Consider the following 26260-nt stretch of genomic DNA (forward strand, 5'->3'; position numbering starts at 1 on the left):
GTACATGAAGTTTTAAAGAAGTGCTGCTCTGATTGCTCAGTAGGGAGCTCAATACATATGATAAGACACAACTTAACCAGACTGTGTATTAACAGATGTGGTGATGGCAAAATGTCATATTTAATAAGGCTTCCAAATTAAATCAAGAAATAATATTGAGTATTTTGAGATATCCCCATTCAGAAGAATTCTTTCTTAGAACAGATTGTAGAGTTAAGATTTTAAGATGAGCTAAATGAATCCTATTTCTCTATCAAAAAGGGAGAGGGGGAGTTAGGCACTAAGAAAGAAAAATGGAGAGGAATAAATATTTGCATAGTGTTGTCCATAGAAACTAAACATAATTTTCCAGAGAACTGAGATCTATTAATCTTTAAATTATAGATGTTTTTATTATTTTACTAAAAATGCTTATAAAATGTCTTGTGCAGTTTGTTACTGATTAGGGGGGTTATAGAACACCATTTAGTGATAGTTGTCATTTCTGTCTTCTGTCACAATTCAGGAATGCCTTAAGGAGCTGAGCTGTGTATATTACTATTGACCCTACACTGCTCTGCTTTTTAAGCAGTTGGGCTACTTATTTATTTAACTAATTTTCTTGTCTCTTCCTTCACTGTCAGGCTGATAATCCTTGCTACTGTCAATGCGACTTTCTGTTACAGTCATTATCTTTCTAATCTTCTCTTTAACCTACCATAGACTGGGAAATGAGATAATCAAACTCAGTAAGTAACTGTTACTAGAGTCTGACTGAGTGGAAGGGTCCATTCCACATAGAGGCCACATAGGCAATGTCAGTGGTTTTCCTTTGTGGCATCTGACTGGGCTGCTCTTCGGGTTTTCTGTTTTGCTTGTTTCCTTATATTGAGTAGTTAAGTTTAACTTCAAAAAATGTCTAAATAAATGTGGGGTAGTAGAGTAATTGGAAATGTGATTAATCCACAGAGATATTAGCAACTGTTTAAAAAATCCTGGAGAGCCCAGACTAGATATTTAAACAAAAGATCTTTTGTTTAATGTCAGCATGTAAGAGGGAAAAACAGGAAAGAGATATTTTTCTGGGGAAAATGGGGAAATTACCCTATGAAGAAGAGTTTGGAAACCTGCAGCAGAGCAGATAGGTGCAGGTGAATATCTGCTTATGTTTTTATTTATGTGTTACAATGAGATTCAAAGTAAGTTTGCCTGGAACACTTAAAATCAGGAGATAAATAGCTAGGGACCAGGTAATGATCCTATCCCAAAAAAGTTATTCAAGATTTGGAAAGAAATTTCAGGCAGAATTCATATATTAGTTTTGAACCTATCTAAGAAGGTGTCAGGAACTCCCAAACTTTATTTTGAAACTGTATTTGCTAGTGACAAAAAGACACTTTTTAAAAAACTTTTGTTTGTTTGTTTTAATGCTGAGGTACTTCATAAGAAATAGAATCCATGTCATTTGACCTGTGGTATCTCAGTCTGCAAAGAAATTCTTTTCCCCTCAGAAATGGATATTTTCAAAGGAGATTTGTCCCCTTAGAAATGGTCACATTCAGAGATTGGATATTTATTCTGGCAGTGGTAGGTACCGTAGCTCAGAACATTTTAGAAAATTCAGTTTTGAGATTGCCGTCAGAGGCGGTAGCATATTTTTTATATCCTCAGTGAAGACTGTCGTTATCCTTTAAAGGTAGAATCAATGAACAAAAAAAATTTTTTTAAAGAGACATGAAGAGTTTGAATGTAAATCACCGCAAGTGAACTCTGACTCTGAGCAAGGTGGTGTGCGTGACCCTAGGAGTCACAGAGAATTTCAGCACTTCCACCTTCCAGCTGTATAACCTCGAACATGTTCTCTAACTTCTCTGAACTTACCTTCCTCATCTGTAAGACAGGAGTAAGAGTAATTATCTTTTAGGGTTACTTGAGAGTAAAGTGCCTTAGCTTAGGGCCTGGTACATGGCAGATCCTCAAAAATTAGTATACTTGGTAAGAGTAACACTCATTTGGATATGTATCTGTTACTGTTCTGTTTGCTTGGGGGAAAAGGTTTGATTTGTAATAATTCCCCACCCTAGGTTCCCTAGTTAACTAGTGATCTTTCTTTTTTGGCCTGCTCTTTCTCTTATCCTGAGCTGAACTTCCTATAAAGTCCTAGCTCATGAAACCTTCGGTGACACAAAAGAGGTGAGCAGTGATTTAAAGCTCTTTTATTTACTTTTCAGGTTCTTTCTTTTTGCCTGACAGTCCTAAGCCGCAGGTTTGAGTTTCAAGCTGATGCATTTGCCAAGAAACTTGGGAAGGCCAAAGACTTATATTCTGCTTTAATCAAACTAAACAAAGATAACTTGGGATTCCCTGTTTCTGACTGGCTGTTTTCAATGTGGCATTATTCTCATCCTCCACTCCTAGAGAGACTTCAAGCTTTGGAAAACTCAAAACAAGACTGAGTTGCCAGGGGTCGCAACTGAAGACATTTCTGATTATTTCTGTCCTGGCAGCATGTTCTGGCTCTTGATGTTTTTAAACTTTTTTTTTTTTAAAGAGAGATTATAAAGTACAGAGAAGCCCAGATTTAAATACATTTAATGTCTCATTTAAAAAATGATTTTAACAATCCATTTCTTAAAGAAAATGCTGGATGAAAGTTTGAGGCTTAATGTTTTTAAAGGCATAGTTATATCTTTAACATCTAATTTACCATCAACTTGTAAAATTACTTGGGAAAATACAGAATTTGTTTTATTTACACACTTATATGGAATCTGCATATAAGGTGTTTGGGAGTATATGTTTAAAGGAGGAACATCACTTCTGAGTATTTTCTGTAAGGCAGAAACAGTGGTCCCCAGTCATTGTGCTCAGACCTCAGTTGAGATTTTTTTACTTCCATGCTGTTATGATCTAACATGGCAATCAGTGTTTTACATAAGGAAGAAAGATAACTGGTAAGGCTGATGTAATTGAAACGAAAGTAGTTAGAAGTATGCTCTTACTGTTCGACCAAATTTCTCTGTTCCTTCATGCTACATACCAATAGGAGTTTGTAATAGTGCTTTGAAGTTAGAAATTATGGATAGAATGTTTTTAATCATTGGGTTTTGTTTTTATTTTTAGGAACATCTCAGTCTATCTTTCCATCCAGTGGGTAACTAGGGATAAACTAGTGTTTTTCAAAACATTCAGCTTTTCCCTCATTTGTACTCTTTTATTCAATAAATAGTGCATCCTTTCACTTAGAAATTGCTATATTGAGCAGATTTTGCTTTTTTAGGTGGAAGAATGTGGGAAGAGTAAGAAATGACATTTCAGGAGACATAAGGATGAAATACTGATGATTCTTTTATGATATTACAGGAAAAAATAGTTTTTCAAGGACAGAAGAATTTCGGTTTTTATTTTTGTAATTTTTATCAGTACATAATAAGTTCTATTTAACCAGGCCTGATTCCATGTTGGAAATTAATGGTTCTTTTAATTAAAAAAATGAATAGTTCTTGATATGAAGATAATTTTTATTTTTAAAACAAATCTCATGAAAGATTTCTTCTCCGGTTTTTAAAGCTGCATGTTTCACTGCCTCAAATCTCTGTCCACATTCTAAATGAGAACTTACTTTGTGCTTAGAGCCACCATGCACTGATAATGCTTACCTTCTGGGTATTTATTCCAAAGTGGGATCAACTGTGCACCCTTGGTATCTGGCCAGAAACTATTTTGCTCAACTGATATTTGGGTGATGTCTTTACATGGAAATATAATAAAAATAAAGATCTAGTTTAGTACTGCATTATTTATTTTCCTAAGGCTAAAGAGGAACAGTCAGTCCTATGATTTTATCCAGCATCCTTAATCTGTGAATTCATGCTGTGATAACTGCCTCTCTTTCCTTCTGTGCCTTTAAATGCAAACTTCAGTTCTGCACAAGTGAAACATTAAAAATTGCCAATGCAGATTGATGTACTTTGTCTTTAATTGACAGAATCTCTGTGTCATTTTTTACCTAGATGTATATTCATTACTCTCGTGGAACTGGGTGCTCTTCATGAAGGATAGGTAGGAACTAGGAGTAGCCCTAACCCTGAGTGAGGTCAGCACCACTCCCGTGCACCCCCTCAGAGGCCTCTGCAGGTGCTCCATTCTGGAAGGTTACCAGTTCTTGCTGATGTTTCCTCAGAAGCTTCCTTTAAAACCACTCCTTGATTTTCATAAGCTCAAATTGTCTTGGGCCTGTCTGGTCTGCTCCAGATGCCTCTTTGGTCTTCTTTAAGTTTGGCAGCAATAATTAGCTTTCTAATGTGTGATTGTTTTGACAGAACCACCTACAGTTCAGGGGAAGGTGTACACAGGCCAGTCAAGGAGGGGAAGAGGTGGCACTCTATATTCTAATATTGGTGGCTATGCAGGAGGCCGAATGAAGTAGATAAGGACTGAGATAAAATAGCATGACCTCAGCAGGGTTGGTCTCTGAATCGGAGGCAGAGTCTCTGTTGTGTGTGTATTTTCCCTTAATCTGACTTGGCCCTTAGCTGAAGACTGAAAGCTACTAAGAAATTCTACCTCTACTTAGGATAGGAGCAAAATTCCTAGGATTGCTTCAGTGATTCAGTACCAGTGATGGCCCCAACTTGCCCTTGACCTTTCTGTTGTCACTGTCACCCCAGTCCTTTCTGCAGTATTCCCCTCCCTGAGGAAGCTGCCTTCCACTTGGTCATTTTCATCAATCCTTTGGATTCTTTTGTACATATATGCTTTATGTAGTTTTGACTTTGGACTGTCTATCATCATTAGTGGAAAGCTTATTTACCAGGTACCACTTGAGACCCTTAAGTTCTGTGCTATATGCTATACAAAGAAAATTACAGAGAACTTGTATCCAAATACTTCTGATTCAAGACCATAGTGATGTGAGCAAGTAACTTGTATGCCTGACTAAGCACAGTTTGGTGGAAGGCAGAAATGATCCATATTGGAATGTGGTAGCCCTATTCAGACAATAAGGATAGGGAAACCTCTGGCTCTTATTATCCAGGATGGTTTCCAGGAAGGAGAATTTCCCTGAACAATTTGACCAGAGACAGATACAAAGATTCCCCTTTGTTTTCTAAAACTTGTGAAACCAGGACAACCCAAACCCACTGAGCAGGATTAAGTGGCACCTCAGATAACAGCCTGTCCCTTCGGGTCAGAGTTCCCTCTGGCTGGATGATGGCTGATAAACAGGGAAGGTACAACTTAAGAGTTAAGACCCAGGACTCTAGAATCCAACATACCACTTCTAGTAAGACCTTAGGTAAGAGATTTGACTGAGCCTTCATTTCTCTATCTGTTTTTTAGTCAGAAAATATTAAGCCCCATCTGTACCAAGCTTTCCTTTAGGTGCCATTAATACTCTAGTGAATAACTGATAGAAAAATCCCCATTTCACAGATTTTACATTCTACTGTTAGGGAGATAGACAGTCAAAATATATAAAACATATTAAATGGTGATACATGTCTTGGAGAAAAAGGAGGGTTGTGGGGTGTGTTGTGGGGGATGTAAGGGTTGCAGGTATAAATCGGGCTGTCATAAAAAGCCGTCACCTAAGGTAATGTTTGAACAAAGATCTGGAGGAAGTGAGTGGGTGATCCTGGGGAAGTAGGTGTTTGGGGGAGGGACATTCTAGGAAGTGGGTAAGGCCTTCAAGTCAAGTGAGCCCAGGGTGGTGGAGAAACACCACAAGGCCAGAATGGCTCGGATGGGGTGTGCTGGGAGGAGGTGATGGGAAATAAACTCAGAGGGGTAGGGATGAGGCAGACTTTACAGGGCATTGTAGGCCATCCGGGGTTTTCCTAGAGTGCAGCAGAAGCCAGTGGAGGGTTTGGGCCAAGATATGACATAGTCTAAGTTTTAACAGGATCACTCTGGCGGCTCTGTTGAGGAACAAGGGTGCAAGCAGGGAGACTAGTATGGAGGCTCTCTCAGTATTTCCAGCAAGAAACAAAAATGATGACTGGGGTGATAGTTGCAGAGGTGGTGAGAAGTGGTTTGATTCTAGACATATTTTGAAGGCTGAGCCAACAGGATTTGCTAATGGATCAGATGAGGGGTATAAGAGAAAAAGTAGAGGATGATTCCAGCATATTTGGCTTAATAACTGAAAGGACAGAGTTGCTAGTAACTGAGATAGAGAAGGGAGAGGATCAGGGGGCATTTTAGAGGAGCAAATCAGGAATTCTGCTGCTTTAGACATGTTATATTTGAGATGCCTGCTAGCTATCTAAGGGGAGATGTTGAGTAGGCAGTTGGATAAATGAATTGAATTAAGGGGAGAGGTCTGGTTTGGGGATGTAGAGATGGAATTTAAAGCCATGTAACTCAATGAAAGCATGAGAGAAGTGAGAGAAAAAGAATTGGCCCCAGGAGCAAGCATGTGGCACTCTGGGTTTTAGACAGTGGGGATGAGAAATCAGCAAAGGACCTGAGGACGGTGTGGTAAGCTAGACACCAAATTAGACGGCCCTCATAAAAAGCAGCAAAAACATGGGACAGTAGCTGTAGGAGGAAGTGGGGTTGAGAGAGGTATTTTATTTTTTAACATGATGAATGGGGATCATACCTGCTTCATCGGGCTGTTGTAAGGATAAAATGAGATTAGTTTGCAGGGTGCTTTGCATAATACCTGCTAATAATAAGAACTCACTAACTAGTTAATAATTGTTAATAATGATATAAATAATTTATCATAATTGCTATGATGTAAATAAAACAAAACAAAGTGCCTAACCTAGCTGGCAGGTGGGATGAGAAGAGGATTGCCAGAGTACATGATTAAGTTTGGAAGAGGAATGGGAATCTTCTAGGTAAAGAAGGGCGAGGGGTGGTATTCCAGGGAACAGCAGGCACAAAAACATGACAACTTGGGCTGCTTTAGGAATTGCAAGAGTTAGGAGTGAGAAGTGAGGCTAGAGGAAGATGGGCCAGGTCCAAGAGGTGTCAGTGCCATAGCATATGGATATTACCACGAGTAATACAGGCATTCCTGCAGCTCACATATATTAAGTTCCTGCTAAATATCATACATTGCTGTGGGCTCTGAGGGTACAGAGTGAACAGAACAAATTCCCCTGCCTTCATAGAGCTTACATTCTAAGAACAATATTTATAGAATGAATGAATATTTGCTGAACAAATCAATGAAAAGGAGAGATGGACAGGGTTGGAGATGAATCAGCGACTGGGGGTGAAGGCAGAAGGGTTAAAGATGATGCAGGCCAGCACCTCAGGTAACAGCCTCTGCCTCTGCCTTCAGGTCAGAGCTCTCTCTGCTCTGGCTCTCTGGATGGTTGATAAATAGGGAAGGTATAACCTAAGGGTTAAGACCTAGGGCTCTGGGTCTCCACCACCGAGTTCGTAGTGACCTATGAGGCCCTGTAAAGTCTGCCTCAGCCCTAGCCCTCTGCCTTTGTCTCCCACCATCTCCTCTCAGCACACCCATCCGGCCACTCTGCCTTCTGGTGTTTCTCCACCACACTGGGCTCACTCCAGCCTCAAGGGTTTTCCCTCTTCCAAGGATGTTCTTCTCCCAAATACCTGCTTCCCCAGATCACCCACTCACTTGCTTCAGGTCTTTGTTCAAACATTTCCTTTGAACAAATTCAGTTATAATCAGTGGTATCAACTGTAGTCACCATGTTATTAGATCCTCACCAGGCACTGTTTTATGTGCTGGGAAATGGAGCAGCAAACAAGGGAGACCAAAGTTCCTGCCCTTACGGAGCTTATCTGTTGTATGTTTAATAGTGGGTAAGTGCAAAGGAGAAATAATAAAGCATGGGGGTAGGTGGGGGTAGGTGGGGTATGGATGAACAGATCACTTGTGGGTAAAGACCTGAAACAAGCTCATTGGCCATGATGATATTTGGGGAAAAGCATTGCAAGCAGAGGGCACAACGTGTGTTGTCTGTGGCACAGCATGTTTGAGGAGCAGCGCAGGGCCTGGCATGGCTGGAGTGGAATGTACTAGAGTCTGGGCAGAGACATGAGGTCAGAGAAGCATATGGGAGTCTTGTAAATTGTGGTAAGGATGTGTGTTTTTCTTCAGTGAAATTCAGTCTCCAGCCACTGGGGCCTAGGAATCAGCCCCTTTTAGAGTCTTCAGATCCTAAGTCATAGGTAATGAGGGGTGACTGCATAAGACTTGTGAATCATTCTCCAGTGGACGTAATCTCAGGGAAAGTCAGAGAGGAGCCCAGGGCTATAGTGCATGAGAAAACCTCAAGGAGTAGACTTGTTCCCTGATCCCAAGGTCGCAGGCATCAGGACATACATATGCCTTGGCCGAGGGGAGGGGGTGCCCCTGGCCTACCAGGTGTGCGGTGCCTGAGAGCCTCTTGGGGCAGGCTTCAGCAGCCTCCAGCAGCCTCCTCTCCTCCACCGGGTCCTCCATTCTCTGCATTTCACAGCCCTGCTGCCACAGCGGCAGAGGGGCCTTCTGGGAGGACGGGGGTGCTGTGATGCAGGACTTGCCAAAGCATTGAGGGCAAAGCCACCTTGGTGGCCCTCAGGGCTACCCCACCTTGTCCTTACCTGCCCTTAGACTAGGGAAAGGGGCCAAGATATGTCACGTGTGTGTGTGTGTGTGTGTGTGTGTGTGTGTGTGTGTGTGTGTGTGTGTGTGTGTGTGTGTGTGTGTGTGTGTGTGTGTGTGTGTGTGTGTGTGTGTGTGTGTGTGTGTGTGTGTGTGTGTGTGTGTGTGTGTGCGCGCGCGCGCGCGCGCGCGCGCGCGCGCACGCGCACATGCTGGGGCAGGGGAGGGAGAACCAGGGTAGGCTAGTGAGAGGATTTCTGCTTCTCCTTGAGGAGGAGAGGGACGCCCCAGCTTAGGTGGGACTTAGAGCCAAGCTTAGAGTAAGGCGGAAGGCCCCAGGCTGGAGTTCTTTGCCTACAGGCGGGGCCGGGCGGGCAGAGTGTTTTACTTGAGGGAACAAATGCCCAAATCAATAATGGAGTGAGGGGATTGGTCACTCCCTGAATTCCAAAAGCGCTCATCTTTGGCTGGGTCAGAGGCACCTGCCATTACCTTCCCTGCTGCTTGGAGCAGCCTGCTAGCCTGCAAAGCTACAAGGCTGGCAGCCCTCAGGGGGTGCAGATTAGCTCTGAGCCACTCTCCCTTAGACATCCCCTTAGTGAAAGTGGCATGAGTGAATATCACTCCTACTCTCATCATCCAGGTCCCCATCTGTTTTTCTCATGGGCCTAGAAACCCCTAGAAGGCAAGAGCCACAACTTTCAGTTATTCACCAGTTTCTGCTCCAGGGCCAGCACATAGTGGGTGCTGAAACTGAAGGGCCTCCTGTGTGCCAGGCCCTGGTAAGCCCCTGGGAAGGCTTTACTGGGATAATACAGCATGGCTGCAGCCCTGCCCCAGCTGTACAAAGGCTGGGAGGGGACTTGCCCAAAGTTACACGGCAGGTCCCTCTCCTGACTCCACCCCCAGGTTCTTCCCACAGACATTCCTCAAACATGCCAGGCACAAAACTCAGGATGTGCCAGAGGGAGGGACCCTGCCCCTGTCTCCCCTTCCCATGCCCCTGACCATCCTGCCCAGGCTGATGAGCCTTCTTCCCTGAGCCCATGAGAAATTAAGCCATACAACTCAGTCCTGGTTTGTACCCACACTAGGGGCTTTTATTTACAGTAAGGCCTGGATGGATACGGTGTGGGGGGAGTTAATACCTCTAGTGGGATAGGGCAGTGCCAGAAAGAGAAGGGAGATGGGTGTTTAAATACTCAGTGGGAGGGAGGCAGGGAGGAAGTAGTGGGGCTGGCTTCAGGATGCACCTCAAGGCAGTCACCCATCACCAGTTACCCAGCAAGCCCAGGGGGTGAAAATGGAATCAGAAGCCAGCAAAGACCTCAGTCCATCCTCCCAAGAACAGGATGGTGCAGATTAAGGAGACATTTGTTTTGGTGACATCTGAGTAGTGCTCCAGGAAGGAAAGCCACCCCATCCTTTTTGGAGCTTGGACTCTACAGTGACACTAGTCCTGTGTGGGCCTCACCTTTTCAGTCTGATGCCCTCCCTTCCCCCATTTTAGAATTGCCTTTGCCTCAGGATTCCTGGGTCCCAGAAAGAAGGTCCTGGAGAGGTAGGTTTCCTGGGCTGAGGGATGGGGTCCATGTCCACCCAGAGGGGACTTAGTCCTTGCCCACCAGGCTCTGTCCTGGCCTGATATTCATGGGCCCTTGATGGATCCAGGCTCTGTTAGGCGCGCAGAGGCATAGGCTGAGGCTCCGAGGCAGGCCGCAGGCTCACAGAAGCCAGGCAGCCCCACGGGGCCTGGCAGGCCAGGTCGGCCTGCCTCTCCTGGGGCCCCTGGGGCCCCTCGATCTCCATCCTTGCCATTGATTGCCTGGCCAGGCTGGCCAGGAAGTCCTATGAAAGGGACAAGATCAAGATATCAGGGCTTCCTCCTGTCTCAGCCCTAGAATTCTTAAGCCCCATTTTTCAGGGGGGAAAAATGAGGCCAAGGACAGTACAGGAGGAAAGGACTCTGCCCCAGACACAGAGGTTCTGAGAGAGTCACGTGTGATTATCCATTACTCCCAGCTCCCAATCAGTGAGTCTTGGGAGCAAATGCCCCTTCCTTTCCCTCCATGAAGCAGATTTTGGTGCAACTCAGGAAGTCGCAGAATCCCAGCTGCCTAGTTCCCAGCCAGGCTGCACCCAGAGGCTCCTGGGTGCTCCAAAGGGATGCAAGAGCTGGATGTACAGGACTGAGTTGGCCAAGCATGAGGCTTCCATGGAAACTTCACTGTGGCTCCAGTTGTCTGTGGGTCGTTAATCTCAGCTGAGGAACAGAACTGCTGCTGGGCAGGTCAAAGGTCCTACCTGGAATCCCTGGGGGCCCAGGCATCCCGGGATGCCCACGTCCCACGTCGCCCTGGTCACCCTTCTCTCCATGTTTTCCTGTGGAGAAAGAAAGGAGCCTGAGTTTTTCAAAATTGGGAAAAGGTTTTTTCTATTTGGTTGCTATTTAATTTTTATTCCACACAGCAATTATTCCTGTTTTGTGCTAGTTTATAACTGTGAAGTTGGAAATGACTGCACAACTGGTTAAATAAAGGAAGGTCCAGAAAAAGGATGGAAGACTATACAGCTGATTAAAGCTCATTACAGGAAAGTGTCTAATAATAATAGCTAGCATTTACTATGTGCCAACTCTGTGTAAATTACCTCTAAATGTAATCCTCAAAATAATGCTATGAGGTTGTGGCTACTGATATCCCCATCTTACAGATGATAAATCTAAGGTCCAGGGAGATTATCAGGTAACTTGTGGAAGGTCCACAAGGAGAAAGTGGCAGAGATTGCGTTGACATCTGTCTTGTGACTTTTGAGCCTGCCTGCTGTACTACTTTACTGACCTGCCTCCCCCTTCCCACAGACATGAAAAGACATTTATGGTTACCACCAAGAAAACTTAAAACAAAAAAACAAACCCCCCTTATAGTGCATGGGGGTATGGGGAGGGCTGTGCAACACAGAGAAGACAAGTAGTGATTTTACAGAATCTTACTACGTAGATGGACAGTGACTGTGAAGGGGTTTGTGGGGGGGACTTGGTGAAGGGGGGAGCCTAGTAAACATAATGTTCTTCATGTAATTGTAGATTAATGATACCAAAAAAAAAAAAACCCCAAGCCCTGAGTTATGAAATAGTACATTCATTTCTATCCATTTCCTACTGAGAAAGCCAGCCCAGGAGTCACGTGTGACACTTAGGAAAAACTTGGCTGAGGGAATGTGCACAAGTCTGCACCTCACCCTGGTAAGAGGAATGGTGAAAGAGAAAACAGGAGGCCGAGCTGATGGCCCATGTCACTGAGACCCCTGGGCCGACTTCGACTAAATCCCTATGGCCGGGCCCCCACCTCCACCACAGAACAGCACTTACCCTTGGGCCCTGTGTTGCCAATCTGACCCATGGCGCCCACGATGCCAGGAATGCCCCGAGGGCCAGGATGCCCGTGGGGGCCCTGCTTGCCTGGATATCCAGGAGGCCCAGGGGGTCCTGGGGGACCCATCACCCCGGTTGCACCCAGGGCCTCCCGCTTGGCACTCACAGCCACCTCTGCCAGTTGCTCTGCAGGGAAGGAGGAAGAGAGGGAGGAAGATAGGTCTGTGAGGTGGGTGTCAGCCCAGCAAACCTGGGGCAGGCAGCGCACACCTACATCCCCTGGCCTCTAGGTATAGTCAGAAAAGCCCCATGTTTAACTTCCCCCTTAGACCTTTCGGCGCAAGTCAAAGGTCCAGAGGGTGGGGTGTATCCAAGGCCCCCGCCCCTTGAAGGTAGAGCTGAATGAGCACCCAGGACTCCAGCCTCCCTGGCAAGGCCCCTTGTGGGAGGCTCCTGAAGGGGCGAGGCCCCGGGTGGCGCGGGAGGAGGAGCTGCTGCCCCCTCCCTTCACCTTGCACCATCTTCATCACCACGTCCACGATGTGCCGGTCACTGGCATCTGGGCCCTGAAAGCAGAGGCCTTTCGGGAAGAAGCCCCTGGCTGGCTGCCATTTTCTCCCGCGAAGTATTTTCAGCCTCTGACTGAAATCCCCTCTGCCGCGCCCACACCCGCCCTCTCCCCCCCGGGGCTCGGAAGCAGGGGCTAGGGGCTCCCTCCGGGAACTCCCGGCCCTGGGGGGTAGGCAGCGCCCGAGGAGGTTTCCCACCAGGCCCCTCCCCATCTCCGGGGCCAACTCACCGCCACGCCCTGTCTCCCGGGCTGGCCGGGCACGCCTCGGTCGCCAGCCAGTCCCCGAGGGCCGGGGAGCCCGGGGTAGCCCTGCACCCCTGGGGCGCCCGCATCGCCGCTGGGGCCCCGGTAGCCAGGTTCTCCGTGGACCCCTTGCTGTAGGGGCGGGTGGGCGCAGATGGGAGTGAGAGGAGGCAGCGCCGGAGGCGGGGCAGGGGGAGGGGGTGACAGGGACGCCACTCACCTGTCCCTTGGGCCCCGGCTCGCCAGCCTCGCCCTGCAGGCACAACGACGGTGGGTCAGGCGCTGGCGGGGCCCCAGGGTCTGCGCGCCGCTGCCCGGACCGCCCCCACGCAGCCCGCTCACCTTCTCGCCCTTCTCTCCGGGGAGGCCGGCCACCCCCGGATCGCCCTGCAAATTGAGAACGAGTCAGAGTAGCGCGAGGCTGTCGCGCAGAGGCTGACACCCTTACCCCATCCCGTCCGGGACGCCTCGGGACGGGAACTGGGAGGCGCTGGACTCACCACTCCGCCGCGGGGCCCAGTCTTCCCTGGGGAGCCCTGGAGAAAGCGGAGAGTCAGGGGCTTGGTGACTCCCCTGTCCAGGGAACGCTGGGTCCGCTGGGTCCTCCCAGCCCCAGCTCTGGCGACAGCCCCTCTGCAGCTCCGCTCCCCGGCGCGTGTCCCCGGGGGTGGGGGTGGGGAGTGCCCGCAGAGAGCCACTTTTTCCGTGAAAATGTGGAGTGCTCAGGAAGGGTCTAACTGAGCTCCACCTCCTGCCCCCAACCCCAGGGTCTTGGGGCCTCCTTCTCAGCTATGCCCCACATGATACCTTGTCTCCCTTGATGCCTGGCAAGCCTTGGGGCCCTGGAATTCCGGGGGGCCCCTGCTCCCCCTTGGGGCCCTGAGAAGAAGAAAAACAAGTAGTAAATCAAATGAGGTATCCAGATATGCTCCCCAACACCCATCTCAGCTGGCCTCACTTACTTGCCGTCCTTGAGGGCCTGGTTGCCCCACTGGCCCCCTCTCACCCTGGTCACCCTGAAATGGAAAGAGAGGATCACACTCAGGCCTTTAGCAGGGGCAGCCTCCCCGTGTCAGACCCCAGACTCTGCTCGGTCAGGGTGCCCTCCATGCTTGCTGTCACCAGCATGGAGATCCTTTACTCCACTTCACAGACCAGCAAACCGAGGCCCAGGCTTGGGAGGCCTCAGACAGGCTGGGCAGGACTGGGCAGGTGCTCTGGCCATTGAGAGGATCCAGATCCTGGGTCCAGTAGTGCCAGCTGCTGCAAAGGCCCCCAGAGAGGGTCCACTATGCCAGGCACTTACCTTCTGCCCCATGATGCCCCGGGGACCAATTTCTCCTCGAGGCCCTGGCTCTCCCTGGGGAACAGGGAAATTGGGGGTAAGCAGTATGTCTGGTGGATCCCTCCCTTCCGTACCAGGCTAACCCCTCCCAGCCTTGGGTCTCAGCTAATTTGCTTCATCAGTGGGCCTTTCCTTATCCCCTGTTCTTTTCTTTGGGTCCCTGTACCTTTCCTTCTCAGGACCTGACACAACTGTAATTAGTCATCACGTGATCATTGAATCGTAGACTCAGGGTCTCACACAGTTGCAGGTATTTGGTGAATGTTTATCAAATGAATGAGTGAATGCTGGATTCTCAGCCCCAGTCAGCATGACCATGTGGGGAGGCCACACCCATTCAGGACAGAGCCAGTCCCCACCCTCACTGCATTGTACGTAGGGAGACAGGGGCCTAGAGTGAAGGGAGCTTCCTTGGGTCAGTGGGTCAGTGGCAGAGCCCAGGACATCCCAGCCTAGGGCTTCACCCTAGTCTCAGCCAGACCCCATGCACTGAGTGCAGGGTCTTCAGGCCCAGGAGGGTGGCCAAAACGAGAGCCCTGTGTCAGTGGATGGGACACTTACCTCCTTCCCAGGGGGGCCAGAGAATCCAGGGAAGCCCTGCTGGCCCGGCTCACCCTACAGAAAAACACAGTTCGAAGGTCATTTGGGTGGCTCAGTCCAGCCCTTGACGTTAGAGAAGCCCAGTGAGCCCTAAACAGATTCTAGAACTAAATGAGCTGGGGAAGAGAGATGTTCTTGGTTGGGTCCTCTGGACTCCACTGATTTTCCTGTGTTCAGTTCTCCTCTGGATTTGGAGCCATGTCATCCCGTCTTCACTGAGCCAAGATGAGGGGGTGGGTTTTTGTTGGGATAAGGGGAGGGGAGGTGGGAGGGGGAGTGGCAGGAAGGAGGAGGTCAGGCCCAAGGGAATGGTGTCCAGGCCAAGTACGAGCCTGGGGTGAGGCCTGGCCTTGCAGTCTCCAAACTGTGCCCCTGGTTCCTGCCCCCAGGCTCCCTTGCTCAGAAGAAGCCAATTCTGTCCCAAGCTTGGGGTCACCTCACCTTGTCTCCAGGACCTCCTTTTGTCCCAGGCTGGCCAGGCACACCCTGTAGAAAGAAGCTGACATCAGTTTCTTCCCAGGCATGGGGGAGCCCCATGCACCTGCTGCTTTGCCCCCCACCCCCAGCCCAGATCCCCCAAGTCCCCTGTGGGACTGAACAGCAGAAGGCCTAGCTATAGCATCACAAACTTGCTGTACCTGGCCTGCAAGCCCTGGTGGGAGAGGAGATGGTACAGAGGGGCTTACGGCCCATGGGGGGAGGAGGAACACGGGCTCACAGGACACATGACTGCATACCGGGGCACAATCTGCACAAGGGAATGTTAGCAGGCACGGAGAGATGAGGGAGGGCATTCCAAGCAGAGGGACCAGCCAAGGCCTGAAGGTGTGGGGGTGGACAAGTCAAGGCATTGAGAAGATAGAGAACACAGAGGGGAGTGGCTGACAGCGACGGGGAGTAGGGTGGGGTCAGACTATGGTGGTCTTTGAATACTAAGATCAACTGTGAGGACAAAGATTGTAGCTGTCCTGTTCATAACTGTTTTCCTCCCACTCAATGTACTCAGTAACTATTTCTTGAATGACTGTATAGGATTACTTTCCTGGAGGCAACAAGGGCCATGCAAGGTGCTTTAGCAGAGAAATGGGCAGATTCTACTTAGCCAACATGGAAAACTGGAATGGCCAGAGACAGCTGAAGCAATTGCCCAGATGATGAGGCCTAAGCCAGGCGAGAGGCCACGGAGGCGGTGATGAGGCCGGGGTTGGGTGGGGACAAGAACTACAGCACTAGCCCTGGGCGTGGATTTCAATCTCATCAGCCACTCATGCCATCGTGGGGAGGTGAGCAACAGAGTGCCTGGCCTCCCTGAGGAGAAGCAACATGCCAGTGGGGCAGCCCCTGTGACTCTACCCATACTCACTGCTAGGCCCTGGGGGCCTGGGTGGCCTGGCCGCCCCACCTGTCCCGCACTGCCCTAGGAGAGACAGAGAACCAGAGGCACAAGTCAGAGCTCTAGCCAGAGGGTCTGGCTTCCACCCAAGGACAGCTAGAGAAACTGAGGCCCAGCAGCAAGCAGGGATGTGTCAGTGACACACTAGAGGATCCAGGCTGCTAGGCCTCTAGGGTCACTGTGACGGAACTCAGGGTAGAACTGAGAGAGGCCCTGACCCTTGCCCCAGTTTCACCAGCAGCCCCCACCCCTACCTTCATGCCAGGTGTGCCTGGGGTTCCGTCCTTGCCATCGATACCCGGGGGGCCCTGTTCAGGAGGAAAGTTAAAGAGACTTACGGTGGGGAGAGGGCCAGAGGCAGGCCACCCACCCATGTCCCTCTGTGACAGCTGCAGTGTGCAGGTAGAAGTGAGTCCAGTCATCTTGGGAAGGCCCACCAGCCAACTGGGGTAGGGAAGTGGAAGCAGGAAGGGGATTTCAGCGGATCGACCACAGTCCTTCCCTTGGGTGGGTGACAAGTGTCCTCAGTCGCGGCAAGCTCCCCATGACCTCTCCTACATCACCACCCTATTTACAGGTGGAAAAGCTGAGGCACAGAAAGAGGACATTCCTGAGACAACAGAGCCAGCCCGCCTGCACAGAGTTCAGTCGAGAAGCTCAGGCTCCTCATCTCTGGGAGCTGGGACAGAGTTGGCCGGACTATGTTCTCTGTCTAGGTGAGCCTGGGCCACTTACGGTTGCTCCCTTTGGGCCTGTTATTCCCTGGGGTCCTCGAATACCTTCGCTGCCCTGCAAAGTAGATAGACATGCGGTCACTGTCAGGATGTTGAACCCCCATCTGGCTGTTCAGAGAGAGGAATGGCTGAGAAGAGTGACCTCCAGGTCCCACGGTCCCTCTGGCACAGGCCACGCTGTACAGAGGCTGGAAGAAGGGGGCCCTTGAGTGTGCCCTTTCGGCCCTGGACCCAGCAGGAGGGAATGGAGGTCAGCACCAAGCAGAGGGGCTGGACCGGGCTGGGCTGGGGACGAGCCAGAACTCAGGGAGACCCCACCAAGGCCCCAAGCTCCCCTTATGTGGCCAAACACAGCAACCAAATGCAACGTGTGGACTTTGGGTCTTGATTTGAACAAGAGCTCGGAATTGCTGAGATTATTGGGGAAAAACTGAACACAGATTTGTAACCTGAGATAATTGATAATTAAGGGGTAATTGATAATTTTGTTGGTATGATAATGATTTGTGAGAAGTTCTTATTTTTATGAGGTACATACAGAAGTATTTAGGGGCGAAATGACATGACGTTAAGGATTTGCTTGAAAATATCAGAGGAAGCAATAACAGTGATGGAAGGCAGGGGAAAGGGGGAATGGATGAGACATGGTGGAGTGTTCCTTTGGGGAGAGTTATATGGGAGGGTTCATTATACCACTCTTTTATATCGACTTTTGTGTATGTTTTAAAGCTTACATAATAGATGATGTTTAAAAACTAGTTTACTTGCTGCTCAATTTTTCTTTAAACTCAAAACTGCTTAAAATAAGTAAATGCTATTAATTAAAAAAAAAAAAGTTGTGAGAACTGGGATGTGAACCAAATCCCATTAGCCCCTTGATTGATTTGCTGGAATTTCATTGTCTTTCCCCAGTGACCATGGGACTTGATGCCACAGCTTCTCCCAAAGTCTAAATTTGGTCAGCAGCAGGCAGGGCTTTCAGGAGTGGGGGCTGGTGGGGCTGCCCGGGCTACACACACAGACGCTCCTCCCCACCCGAGTCAGCAGTGCACACACGCACACACACACACACGCTCACACGAGCCTTGGATGACCCAACCCAGTACTCCCCAGAGGCCTTGACCGGACATGGGGTGCCTGAGAACTCACCACATCACCCTTCCCCCCAGCTCGGCCTGGTGGTCCCCGGGGACCTTCCTCACCCTGGCAAGAAGGACAAACGAATCCAGGTTACATGGAAGCCGCACCCCCTTTGCAGCTCCAGGGGTTCCGGGCTGGCAGAGGCGCATGGGGGGTAAGCAGGAGCAGACTTACCGGAGACCCAGCAGCGCCAACAGAGCCCACCATGCCTTTGTACCCGTGAGGACCCTGGCGAGAGAAAAGGGCAGCAGATCAGTCCTGACTGGACCCCAGAGGCCAGGGGCTGGTCATGACAGCTCTTGCAGGACACCCCAAGGTTTACTTACCATCTCTCCTTTGGGTCCTGCCATGCCTGGGTAGCCCCTGACGCCCTGGGGACCCTGTCAAGACAGAAGAATAACAGCAGTGGCAATTTCAAGATCCACTTCATGACACCTTTTCTGACCCCGACCCCCAATCTTCACAATGCCCCTCTGAGTCAGGCAGCACAGTCCCCATCTCATAGAGGGAACACAGGCTCAGAGACGGGAAGGGACTCACAGGGTTCCTCAAAGGGAGAGTGGCAAAGCCTGGGCCTCAGCCATGTCTTTCGGGGTGCAGCCTTGGCTCCCATCCCTGTGGCTCTGACAGTCAGCCTCAGCCTCCCTTTCCCCCCCATAGACATGCCAGCTGGGCACAGGCGTCTCTTTATAGGTTAGAGGCCAGAGCAGGGGCACGCTCCCACTAAGGCCACCCAGGAGGAGGAGGAGGCCTGGGGAGTGCTCCTTACTGGTGGTCCAGGGATGCCTTGCTTTCCAGAGGCACCCACATCTCCCTTGGAGCCCTAAGGGGCAGGAATGAGCAATCAGACAGGCAGGCAGATGAAGAGACATTCAGGCAACCAAAGATACCATTCCCACCCCAGCAAAAGGATGCAGGAAGGACCCTGGAGTCCCCGTGAAGGATGGATGGGGAAGTGGAGGCCCAGCAAGGAAAAGGGACTTGCCCAGAGGCATCCTGACCTACAACACAGGCCTCCTGCCTCCCAGCTCAAGGCTCTGTCCCCAGAGACCCAATGGGAAAGGGGAAGGGATGAAGGGGGCAGCCCGCCCCTGCAGGTGAACACCCCTCCCGTGGCCTTCTGCCCTCAAACTCACCGGCTTCCCCTGGCGCCCAGGGTCTCCCAGAACCCCGCGTTTGCCAGGATGCCCCTGAAGGGAAGGGAGCTCAGGGTGAAGTCCCCTCTGGACTACCTGCTCCTCCCCAACTCAGTCTTGGGCCAGCAGCTCACCTTCACTCCCTGCAGCCCTTGGGGGCCCTTCACACCCGCTGGACAGTTGGTTGGACACTACAAAGAAAACCCCACTGGGCTCTGTGGTCACAGGTCAGCCCAGACCAGCTGGGCAGTGCTTCCCCAACCTGTCACCCACCAGAGTGACCCTCTTTGCCACAGCCCCTCCCCATCTCCCACTAACCCTACCTCCAGGCCCCAGCTACCTCCACACCTGCCCTTTCCCCAGTCAGCCCCACACCAGGACAGCCTCTCACCAGGAAATCCGCACTTCCTTCCAGGCCTGGGATGGTTCCCGGGCGGCCCTGAAAGGAGTTGTATGAAGACGGATCCTGACCTGAACCTTCCCTGCCCCAGATTTGAGCCCAGAACCCTTGTCCTACCCCATGTGGGAGGTTGAGAACGCTTACCGGTTTTCCAGGGGGCCCTGGGGGCCCCGATGGTCCATCTGGTCCAGGATCCCCCTGGAAGCAAGGAGGGCCCAAATCATACCCCTCCCCAGCTCTGCCCAGGTGACCCCTGCCCCCTCCTCCAGTTCCTGCAATGCCCTGTCCACCCTGCCCCTCGGTCACCTTCGGAGATCTGGGGTCTTGGGGAGATCAAGCCTGACTGGCAGGGGATGGCCCCAGCCCTTGGCCTCCCCAAGAACCCTACTGCAGGGCAAGCTCAGCAGGAGGGGTTTCTGCCCCAGACCTGGGGGAGTTCCCTAGTGCCAGAGGAACTCTTAGGGAGACACCACAACTTGCCAGCTTGGAGGCTCAGTGAGTAGGGGGGGTGGCTGGGCTCACCTTGGGGCCCGTGATTCCAATCTCACCAGGGAGGCCAACAGGTCCAGGTGGGCCCTAGGAGCAGAGCCATCACTGACCAGGATGCCTTGCAGGGTTGGCCCACCCCAGACACAAAGGTAGGACAGGTATCCAGAGCCTGTTTCCCCACTTTTATTTTCCAACAACCCCAGAGACACTGGCAGAGACTGGCTTTAAGGACCAGAGAATCCCAGAGCCAGTGGAAAGGCCCAGAGTGAGCTGGCTCAGAGTTCTCTGGTAAGCCTGCCCATTCCTGACACTATTATAGCATGCTGGCCCCTCCCCAGGATGACCAGTTCCCTGGAAGCCCTTCTGTATCTTCCTTCCTTGAGAGTCCCGGGGACCCTGCCCCATCCCTGAGGACTTACAGGAGGTCCAGCGAAGCCAGGGCCCTGGAACAGAAGGAAAGGAGATTGGGTTCATGGCTCCTTCCAGGAGCCCCCGCCCCCACAAAGGGTCCCTCAAAGCTCTTGCAGGTTATACTCACTGGCAGGCCAGGGGGACCTGGGAGCCCAGGCTGGCCCTGCAAGAGCAATGCAAGAGGCTCAGAGCCGGGGTCTCCGGGGTCCTTTCTCTTTTCCACCACACTCCTGAACTCTGGCCCTAGATTACCCATACTGAGTCACTGATGGGCCACTGACCTTGACTCCAGGGATCCCCCCGGGGCCAGGCTCCCCCTTGGCTCCAGTTAGACCCTAGGGAAAGAGAAGGTGGATCAGTGAGGGGCAGGTCTACTCCCAGATACATGGGCAGGGTGGGGCAGGAGGTCTCTCCTGGGTGGTTCCACCCCACTCCACGAAGGGCTGCAATGTCTCACTTTCCTTCCTGCAGTTCACACAGCAACCCTGGGGGGCAGGCAGGCAGATGGTTATCTTCTTTTGAAAGATGAGAAACCAAGGCCCAAAGACTTGTCAGCCCAGGCCTCACACCTCCCACTTTAAGCATCTAGCAGAACTAGATGTAGGTCTGGATCAGCCATTTTCTTGATGTCTGCCCTTGGCAACTTTTCTGAGCCTTCATTTTCTCATCTGCAAAGTGGGTTTTGCAGATGACCTCTCTGGGTGGATGTGAGAACCCATGTGCTACTGAAAGGTAATGAGGTTTGTGAATTTTGCAGGATGTGGATGAACTTGGAGAAGCACTGGTGGCTGGTCACAACCCTGGTGGGACCTCTTGAGCCCCTGTAGTAAAGGCAACTCATCAGGGGCCTCTTCTTCCTCCCACCTCTCAGTGACCAAGGGCAAACCCCAACCAGATGACTGTCCCCCTGGTCCTGGCTGTGTCCAGGAGCTGTGACTTTGGACCCCTGAGTTCAGATTTGGCTGAGCTCTGTGGCATCAGCCAGATAATGTTCCTCTCCTGAGTTCACCTGGGGCTATGAAGGATGAGCTAGGGAAGGGAAGAGGGAAGGACAGGGTGTCTAAGGACTCCTTTCAGAGTATTCAGTGTGACACTTGGAGACCAGAAATGTAGACTAAATCCTGGCTGCTGCAGATGAACAGAATCCCCTGTGGACTCCCATTTGCCTGTGATTTAATGCTCCTGGGATGGGTGTGAGCTCACAAGTCCTATGAAGGTGAGGTTGGCTCACAGCTATAGTCTCCATCCTGCCACCCCACTCTGAACATATCAGGGAAGATGCCAAAACTGGGCTCTGGGAACCAGTGGGTGGAGCCCTCACCTGCTCTATCTGACACTCAGGTACTCACGTCAATCCCAGGCTTCCCATCTGGCCCATCTGGCCCTGGTTTGCCAGGCTCCCCCTTAGTTCCCTTGAAAACAGAGGTGGGGCAAATATTAGCCAGAAGAGGGCAAAAATAGAGGTGGGTCAAATATTAGGCAGAGAAAGGTAAAGGTCAAAGGCCCAAGAGGGAAAAGCACTCACCGGAAGGCCAGCTTTTCCAGGGGGCCCCTTGTCACCCTGCAAAATACAAGCTGGTAAGACACCACTCTGTGGTCCCTGCTACCCCAAGCAGGCACACATAGGCCCTGACCCACATGCCTTTCTCCTCACTCTCTTCTCCTCTGTCCTAGGAGAATACCTCCCTTTCCCTCAAAAAGATTATAGACAGATTGAGACCAACCCCAGCCAGGCTGCAAAGAGTGATATAAACATGCAAGGGGGTTAGGATGTTGGTGAGGTGCCAGTTATACAAGCAGGTTGTGGAATCCAATTTACCCAGGAAAGCAGGTGCCTCTTGGACTGGGCAAGTGTGGGAGGAAATGGGGTTTTTTGAAAAAAACATGGAGGTGAGCTGGGTAGGCAGCAGCTCTCTTCCTCGGGCCAGGGAAACAAGGGACCAGGGCAGGCACAAGGACAAGAAGGCCTATGGAGGTTGCAGATTCAGTTTGATCCAAGACCTCCTTCCCCAGTGACAAAGGACTGTGGTGGTGAACAGAGTCACATTCGGCTCCACAGGGGCCTCCAGGCATTTCAGAGCCCACAGCAGCCAGAGAGCCTGGCAGGCACCCACCTCTGTGTTTGGCGGGTAGGGGCACCATGTTAAATAGAAGTCTGTCCAGATGGGTAAACATGGAGCTGACCTCCTGGGGAGAGCCTCCTGAATGAGATATTTAACCTTCACCTTACTAGGGAGAGCAGGGGACATTTCTAAATCGGGAAGAAAAGTGCAAAGGGAAGAGACAGGAGTCTGGCTCCAGCTGGTCAGCGGTCTGACCAAGGCTCATAAGCTACCCTGAAGAAGCATACAGACGTGCCAGGGGCAGGACGAGGGGTAAGGCGTCTTCCACCCCAAAAAGAAAGGAGAGGAGGGGAGAGGGATAAGGAATCGCTGTGAGCTGTGGCGGGCAGACGGAACAGCAGCGCCCTTGTCCGAGGGCGGCTATAACGGGCTCCACATCTCAGAGACGGTTTGAGGTTTGCGTGGAACAAACGGGCTCCTTGTGGTGCGGCCGGCGCTGCTACTCCTGGCAACAGGGGGCGCTGCGTCTCCAGGCACCAACTCCCAGCCCCCACTCTCCACCCGCAGCGCTCACAAAGTACCCCTTTGTCCTCAGCCTCCCTCCGGATAGCATCCCAGGTTAGAGACTCACGTCGATGCCGTCGGATCCAGGCACTCCCGGCGGCCCCGGGGGTCCCGGAGGCCCCGGTTCTCCTGGCGGACCTCTCTGAAAACACACGGGGTGCAGCCCTCAGACAGGGCAGGGAGCTACGCGTCCTAGAGGTGTTCCAGCAGTGAAAAAGCGAGCTCCGCAGCAAGCCGCCTATCCCCGTTCACTGACAGCCTACTGTGTACCGTTCCATAGATCTTACTGAATGCTCAGAACTGTGAGGCGGATACTTTAACAGGCCCTTTTGCACTTGAGCAAACAGGCTCAGAAAGATTAAGAATGGTCACAAAGAGTAAGTGGTGGCGCCAGGATTGGCCCGACTGCTTCCACTGCAGCAGGCAGTCCTAGCGCTGCCGAGGTGGGGAGCAGAGGGAGATGCTGCCGGCTCAGGTAAATCACAGATGCTAGCTAGGCAAGGTGGTACCTAGCAAATGGTTGGCCCTCAATGAACGGTTGCTTGCATCATTATTTTTAGATGAACAACAGGTATGGATGGTGAACAGGTGCCCCTTCCTCTCACCCTAGTGCAGGTAAAAGCCGAAGGGAAAACACGCCCATGCTGTGGCTTTCTCCTCTTTCTTCTATTGCCTTTTCTCCTCTGCAGCTTTCCCTTTCTTCTCGGAGAGCGGGGCGACGGGAGGGGAAGCCGGTTCTCTCATCCCACTCGGAGCACCCCTCTCCCAGCCCCGTTCCTCCGTGCTCCCTAGGGTGGCCCTCTCATGAAAGTCGGGGCCCCGCGCGCCTGGTGCCCGCGCCCTCCCCAGGCCGAGAAGTGCCAGGCTGGCGCCCGAACAGCACAAGCTCAGCCTCCACAGCGTCCCCGTCGCGTTAGGCCCCCGGCCCCGAGCCGGCCCTCGAAGTGAGGCGCGCGCGCGAGCGGCGGACAGGAGCAGCCGGGCGAGAGCTCGTCTGGCTGGAGTCGGCGCCCCCTGGGAGGAGGCGGGGCGGAGGCGCCGGCGTCCCGTGAATGGGCACCATTGTCTCCCCCGCCACCTGGGCTCTCCGCGCTGCCAGGACCGGGGGCCAGCTCCCGCCCCGCGCTGCCTGTCCCAGCCAGGCCGAGCATCTCAGGACAGGGTCCTCTGGCTCCCCGGCTCCCCCACCTCCTTTCCTGCCGCGGGATGCGCCCCACGTGCGCACCTACCGAGGGGACTGTCGGAAGCGGCGCCTCAGGATAGCGAGGCGGGGAAGACGGAGCGTTTCTCCAGACTCCTGGATCCTGAGCCCCAGACCCCAACCCTGGGCCCTGGCGTGGGAGCGGCCGCGGGACTTACGATCTGCGCCAGGGCGAGCCCGAGCACCTGGAGGAGAGTAAGGAGGCTGCGGCGGTCGGCCGCAGCAGCCATGGCGGGCGGCGAGTTCGCGGGAGGACGGGCGCGCGGGTCCACGCGCGCACAGACGGGCAGAGGCTCCGGGCGCCGCCAGCGCTGGCTGCTCTCGGACGCGGCAGGCCGGCCTCCGGAATATGCGGCGGGGCGGGGCGGGGCAGGAGCCCGCGGGGACTGTCACCTGAGAGGACCGGAGGGGGAAGGCCGGCGCCCTCCGCCCAGCTCCGCCCCGCTCCGTCCAGCCGCCAGTGCCCACCCTCTGCCCTCGCCCCTGGCTTCCTGAAGGCCCCGCCAGGTAATCCGAGGAGCCGCGGAGGTGAGGGGCGGCGCCCACGGTCTCTTTTCTCCAAGAGAATGCAGAGGGCCGTCGACGTACCCCTCCAGCCTTACCTCCAGGGCCCAGCACCTTCCCCGGGACCCGCAGCCCGCGCTCCACCACTGGCCCCACGTCCTCCGCTGTTTCTCTGAGGCCCGGGCTGGATCAATCCTCTCTCCTCCAGGGCCCCCCGGACTGAGCGGGCCTCAGGTTCCGCAGGCGTTACAGCAGGCTCTCTCCACAGACATCAGGCCTCTTCCATACTAAACAGACCGAAGGCCTCCCTGGATCAGCAATCCTGGAACTACCTGCACCCGCCTCTGCCTCTTCCCACTTGCTTCACTGCTAACTCTTTAGCGAGCTGTCTGCACCCCACCACTAATCGGCACCTTCCTCCCTCCTCCCTGCTTCTGCACCAGCCGGGAGATGAGTCTCCCGGGGGTCACCAGTGAGGCCCGATCCCTCTTCAGTCCTCCGGGCAAGAGAACGTCGGCATCGGGACCTGCCCTTGGCCGTTCTATCCTCAGAGTGCTCTCTTCCAGGCTTCCACCTTATTTTTCAGCCTTCCTTCTTCTTCTATTGCTACTTCCTTAAGCACTAGAGTCTCTGGGATTGGGACTCCCCTCACTGGGAATGATCTTCGTGTTCACGAAAACAACCACCACTTTATCTACCAGAGTTTCCAAACCTACCTGTCCAGCACAATCTCTCCAGAGTCTCTTATCACCCCTTTCACTCACTTAAGCAATATTAGTAAAGTGCTTTGGACTCGGACTCTGTCACTAACTGTAAGTAGACCAGAGGCACCTAAAACTATATGAAGTCTCAGCCTCCTTATCTGTAAAAGGGCATGTAATAGTCCCTATCTTACACCGTCTTTGTGAAGATTGAATGAGATGATGCACCTGAAACAATTAATCTAGTAACAGCACATAGTAGGTGCTTGATAAATTTTCAGCTTTCATTATGATTTACTGAGGTCCTTTACCCAAAGTGAGAAAGAAGACCGCAAGATCAGCTAAAGTATCAGCTCAATAACAGATTTAAAGATGGTGGGAGCAAGACCCCCACACACATTTATCACATCTATTTGATCTATCATGAAAGTTTATATATTTAGTTTATAATAAAGGTTGAATTTAAGATCATTGAGGAAAGAGTAGACTAGTCAATACATGTTGAGGCAATTGGCCATATATATTTGAGTAAAAAATTCAAGCTAGGTTTCTACATCAGCAGGCAAAAAAAATATATTCCTGGACAAATGAACAGAAGACTTAAATATAAATATAACAAACTAAGAAAACTTAAAGAAAAGTTTTAAAATAATTTTGTAGTAAGAAAAACTTTCTTGAACAATGCACAAAACCATGAAAAGATGTTAAATTTGACTTCATAACACTTAAAAATATATAGAAAAACTACAAGACAGAAGGTAAATCTTCACAATATACATTACCAAAGAATTAATATGGATAACATACAAAGAGCTTTCATGAATCAATAAGACAA

At 51.5% G+C, this 26260-nt stretch overlaps 2 protein-coding genes across 4 annotated transcripts in view; one reads left to right on the top strand and one right to left on the bottom strand.

Moving 5' to 3' along the window:
- The window catches only part of ZMPSTE24 (zinc metallopeptidase STE24), a 51850-nt gene extending 47912 nt beyond the window's left edge, over positions 1-3938 (top strand). For 2 of the 3 annotated variants that reach the window (XM_017672204.3, XM_017672206.3), the window contains one exon: positions 2211-3938. In XM_017672204.3, coding sequence (XP_017527693.1) covers positions 2211-2435 — 225 coding nt within the window. In that variant the 3' untranslated portion in view covers positions 2436-3938. Of the gene's footprint in view, positions 1-623; positions 2178-2210 lie in introns of those variants that run through there. The other variant, XM_073233698.1, reaches the window with a different exon arrangement.
- A 5691-nt stretch (positions 3939-9629) lies between these two features.
- COL9A2 (collagen type IX alpha 2 chain) lies at positions 9630-25313 on the bottom strand. Its single transcript, XM_017672211.3, has 32 exons — positions 24379-25313; positions 23087-23161; positions 21918-21953; positions 21742-21804; positions 20674-20727; positions 20520-20555; positions 20401-20424; positions 20015-20068; positions 19637-19690; positions 19484-19531; positions 19227-19283; positions 19093-19146; positions 18726-18779; positions 18283-18336; positions 18131-18184; positions 17966-18019; positions 16818-16871; positions 16337-16390; positions 16053-16106; positions 15131-15175; positions 14651-14704; positions 14051-14104; positions 13707-13760; positions 13552-13623; positions 13245-13280; positions 13087-13131; positions 12965-12997; positions 12730-12876; positions 12442-12496; positions 11928-12116; positions 10862-10939; positions 9630-10405 (listed from the first exon to the last, which is right to left on the bottom strand). Exons 1-32 carry the CDS (start codon positions 24448-24450, stop codon positions 10206-10208), a joined length of 2067 nt encoding a protein of 688 aa, XP_017527700.3. The 5' UTR covers positions 24451-25313; the 3' UTR covers positions 9630-10205.
- Between the last annotated feature and the right edge of the window lie 947 nt (positions 25314-26260).

Source organism: Manis javanica, chromosome 4 (genome assembly GCF_040802235.1).
Source record: "Manis javanica isolate MJ-LG chromosome 4, MJ_LKY, whole genome shotgun sequence".
Lineage (NCBI taxonomy): Eukaryota > Metazoa > Chordata > Mammalia > Pholidota > Manidae > Manis > Manis javanica.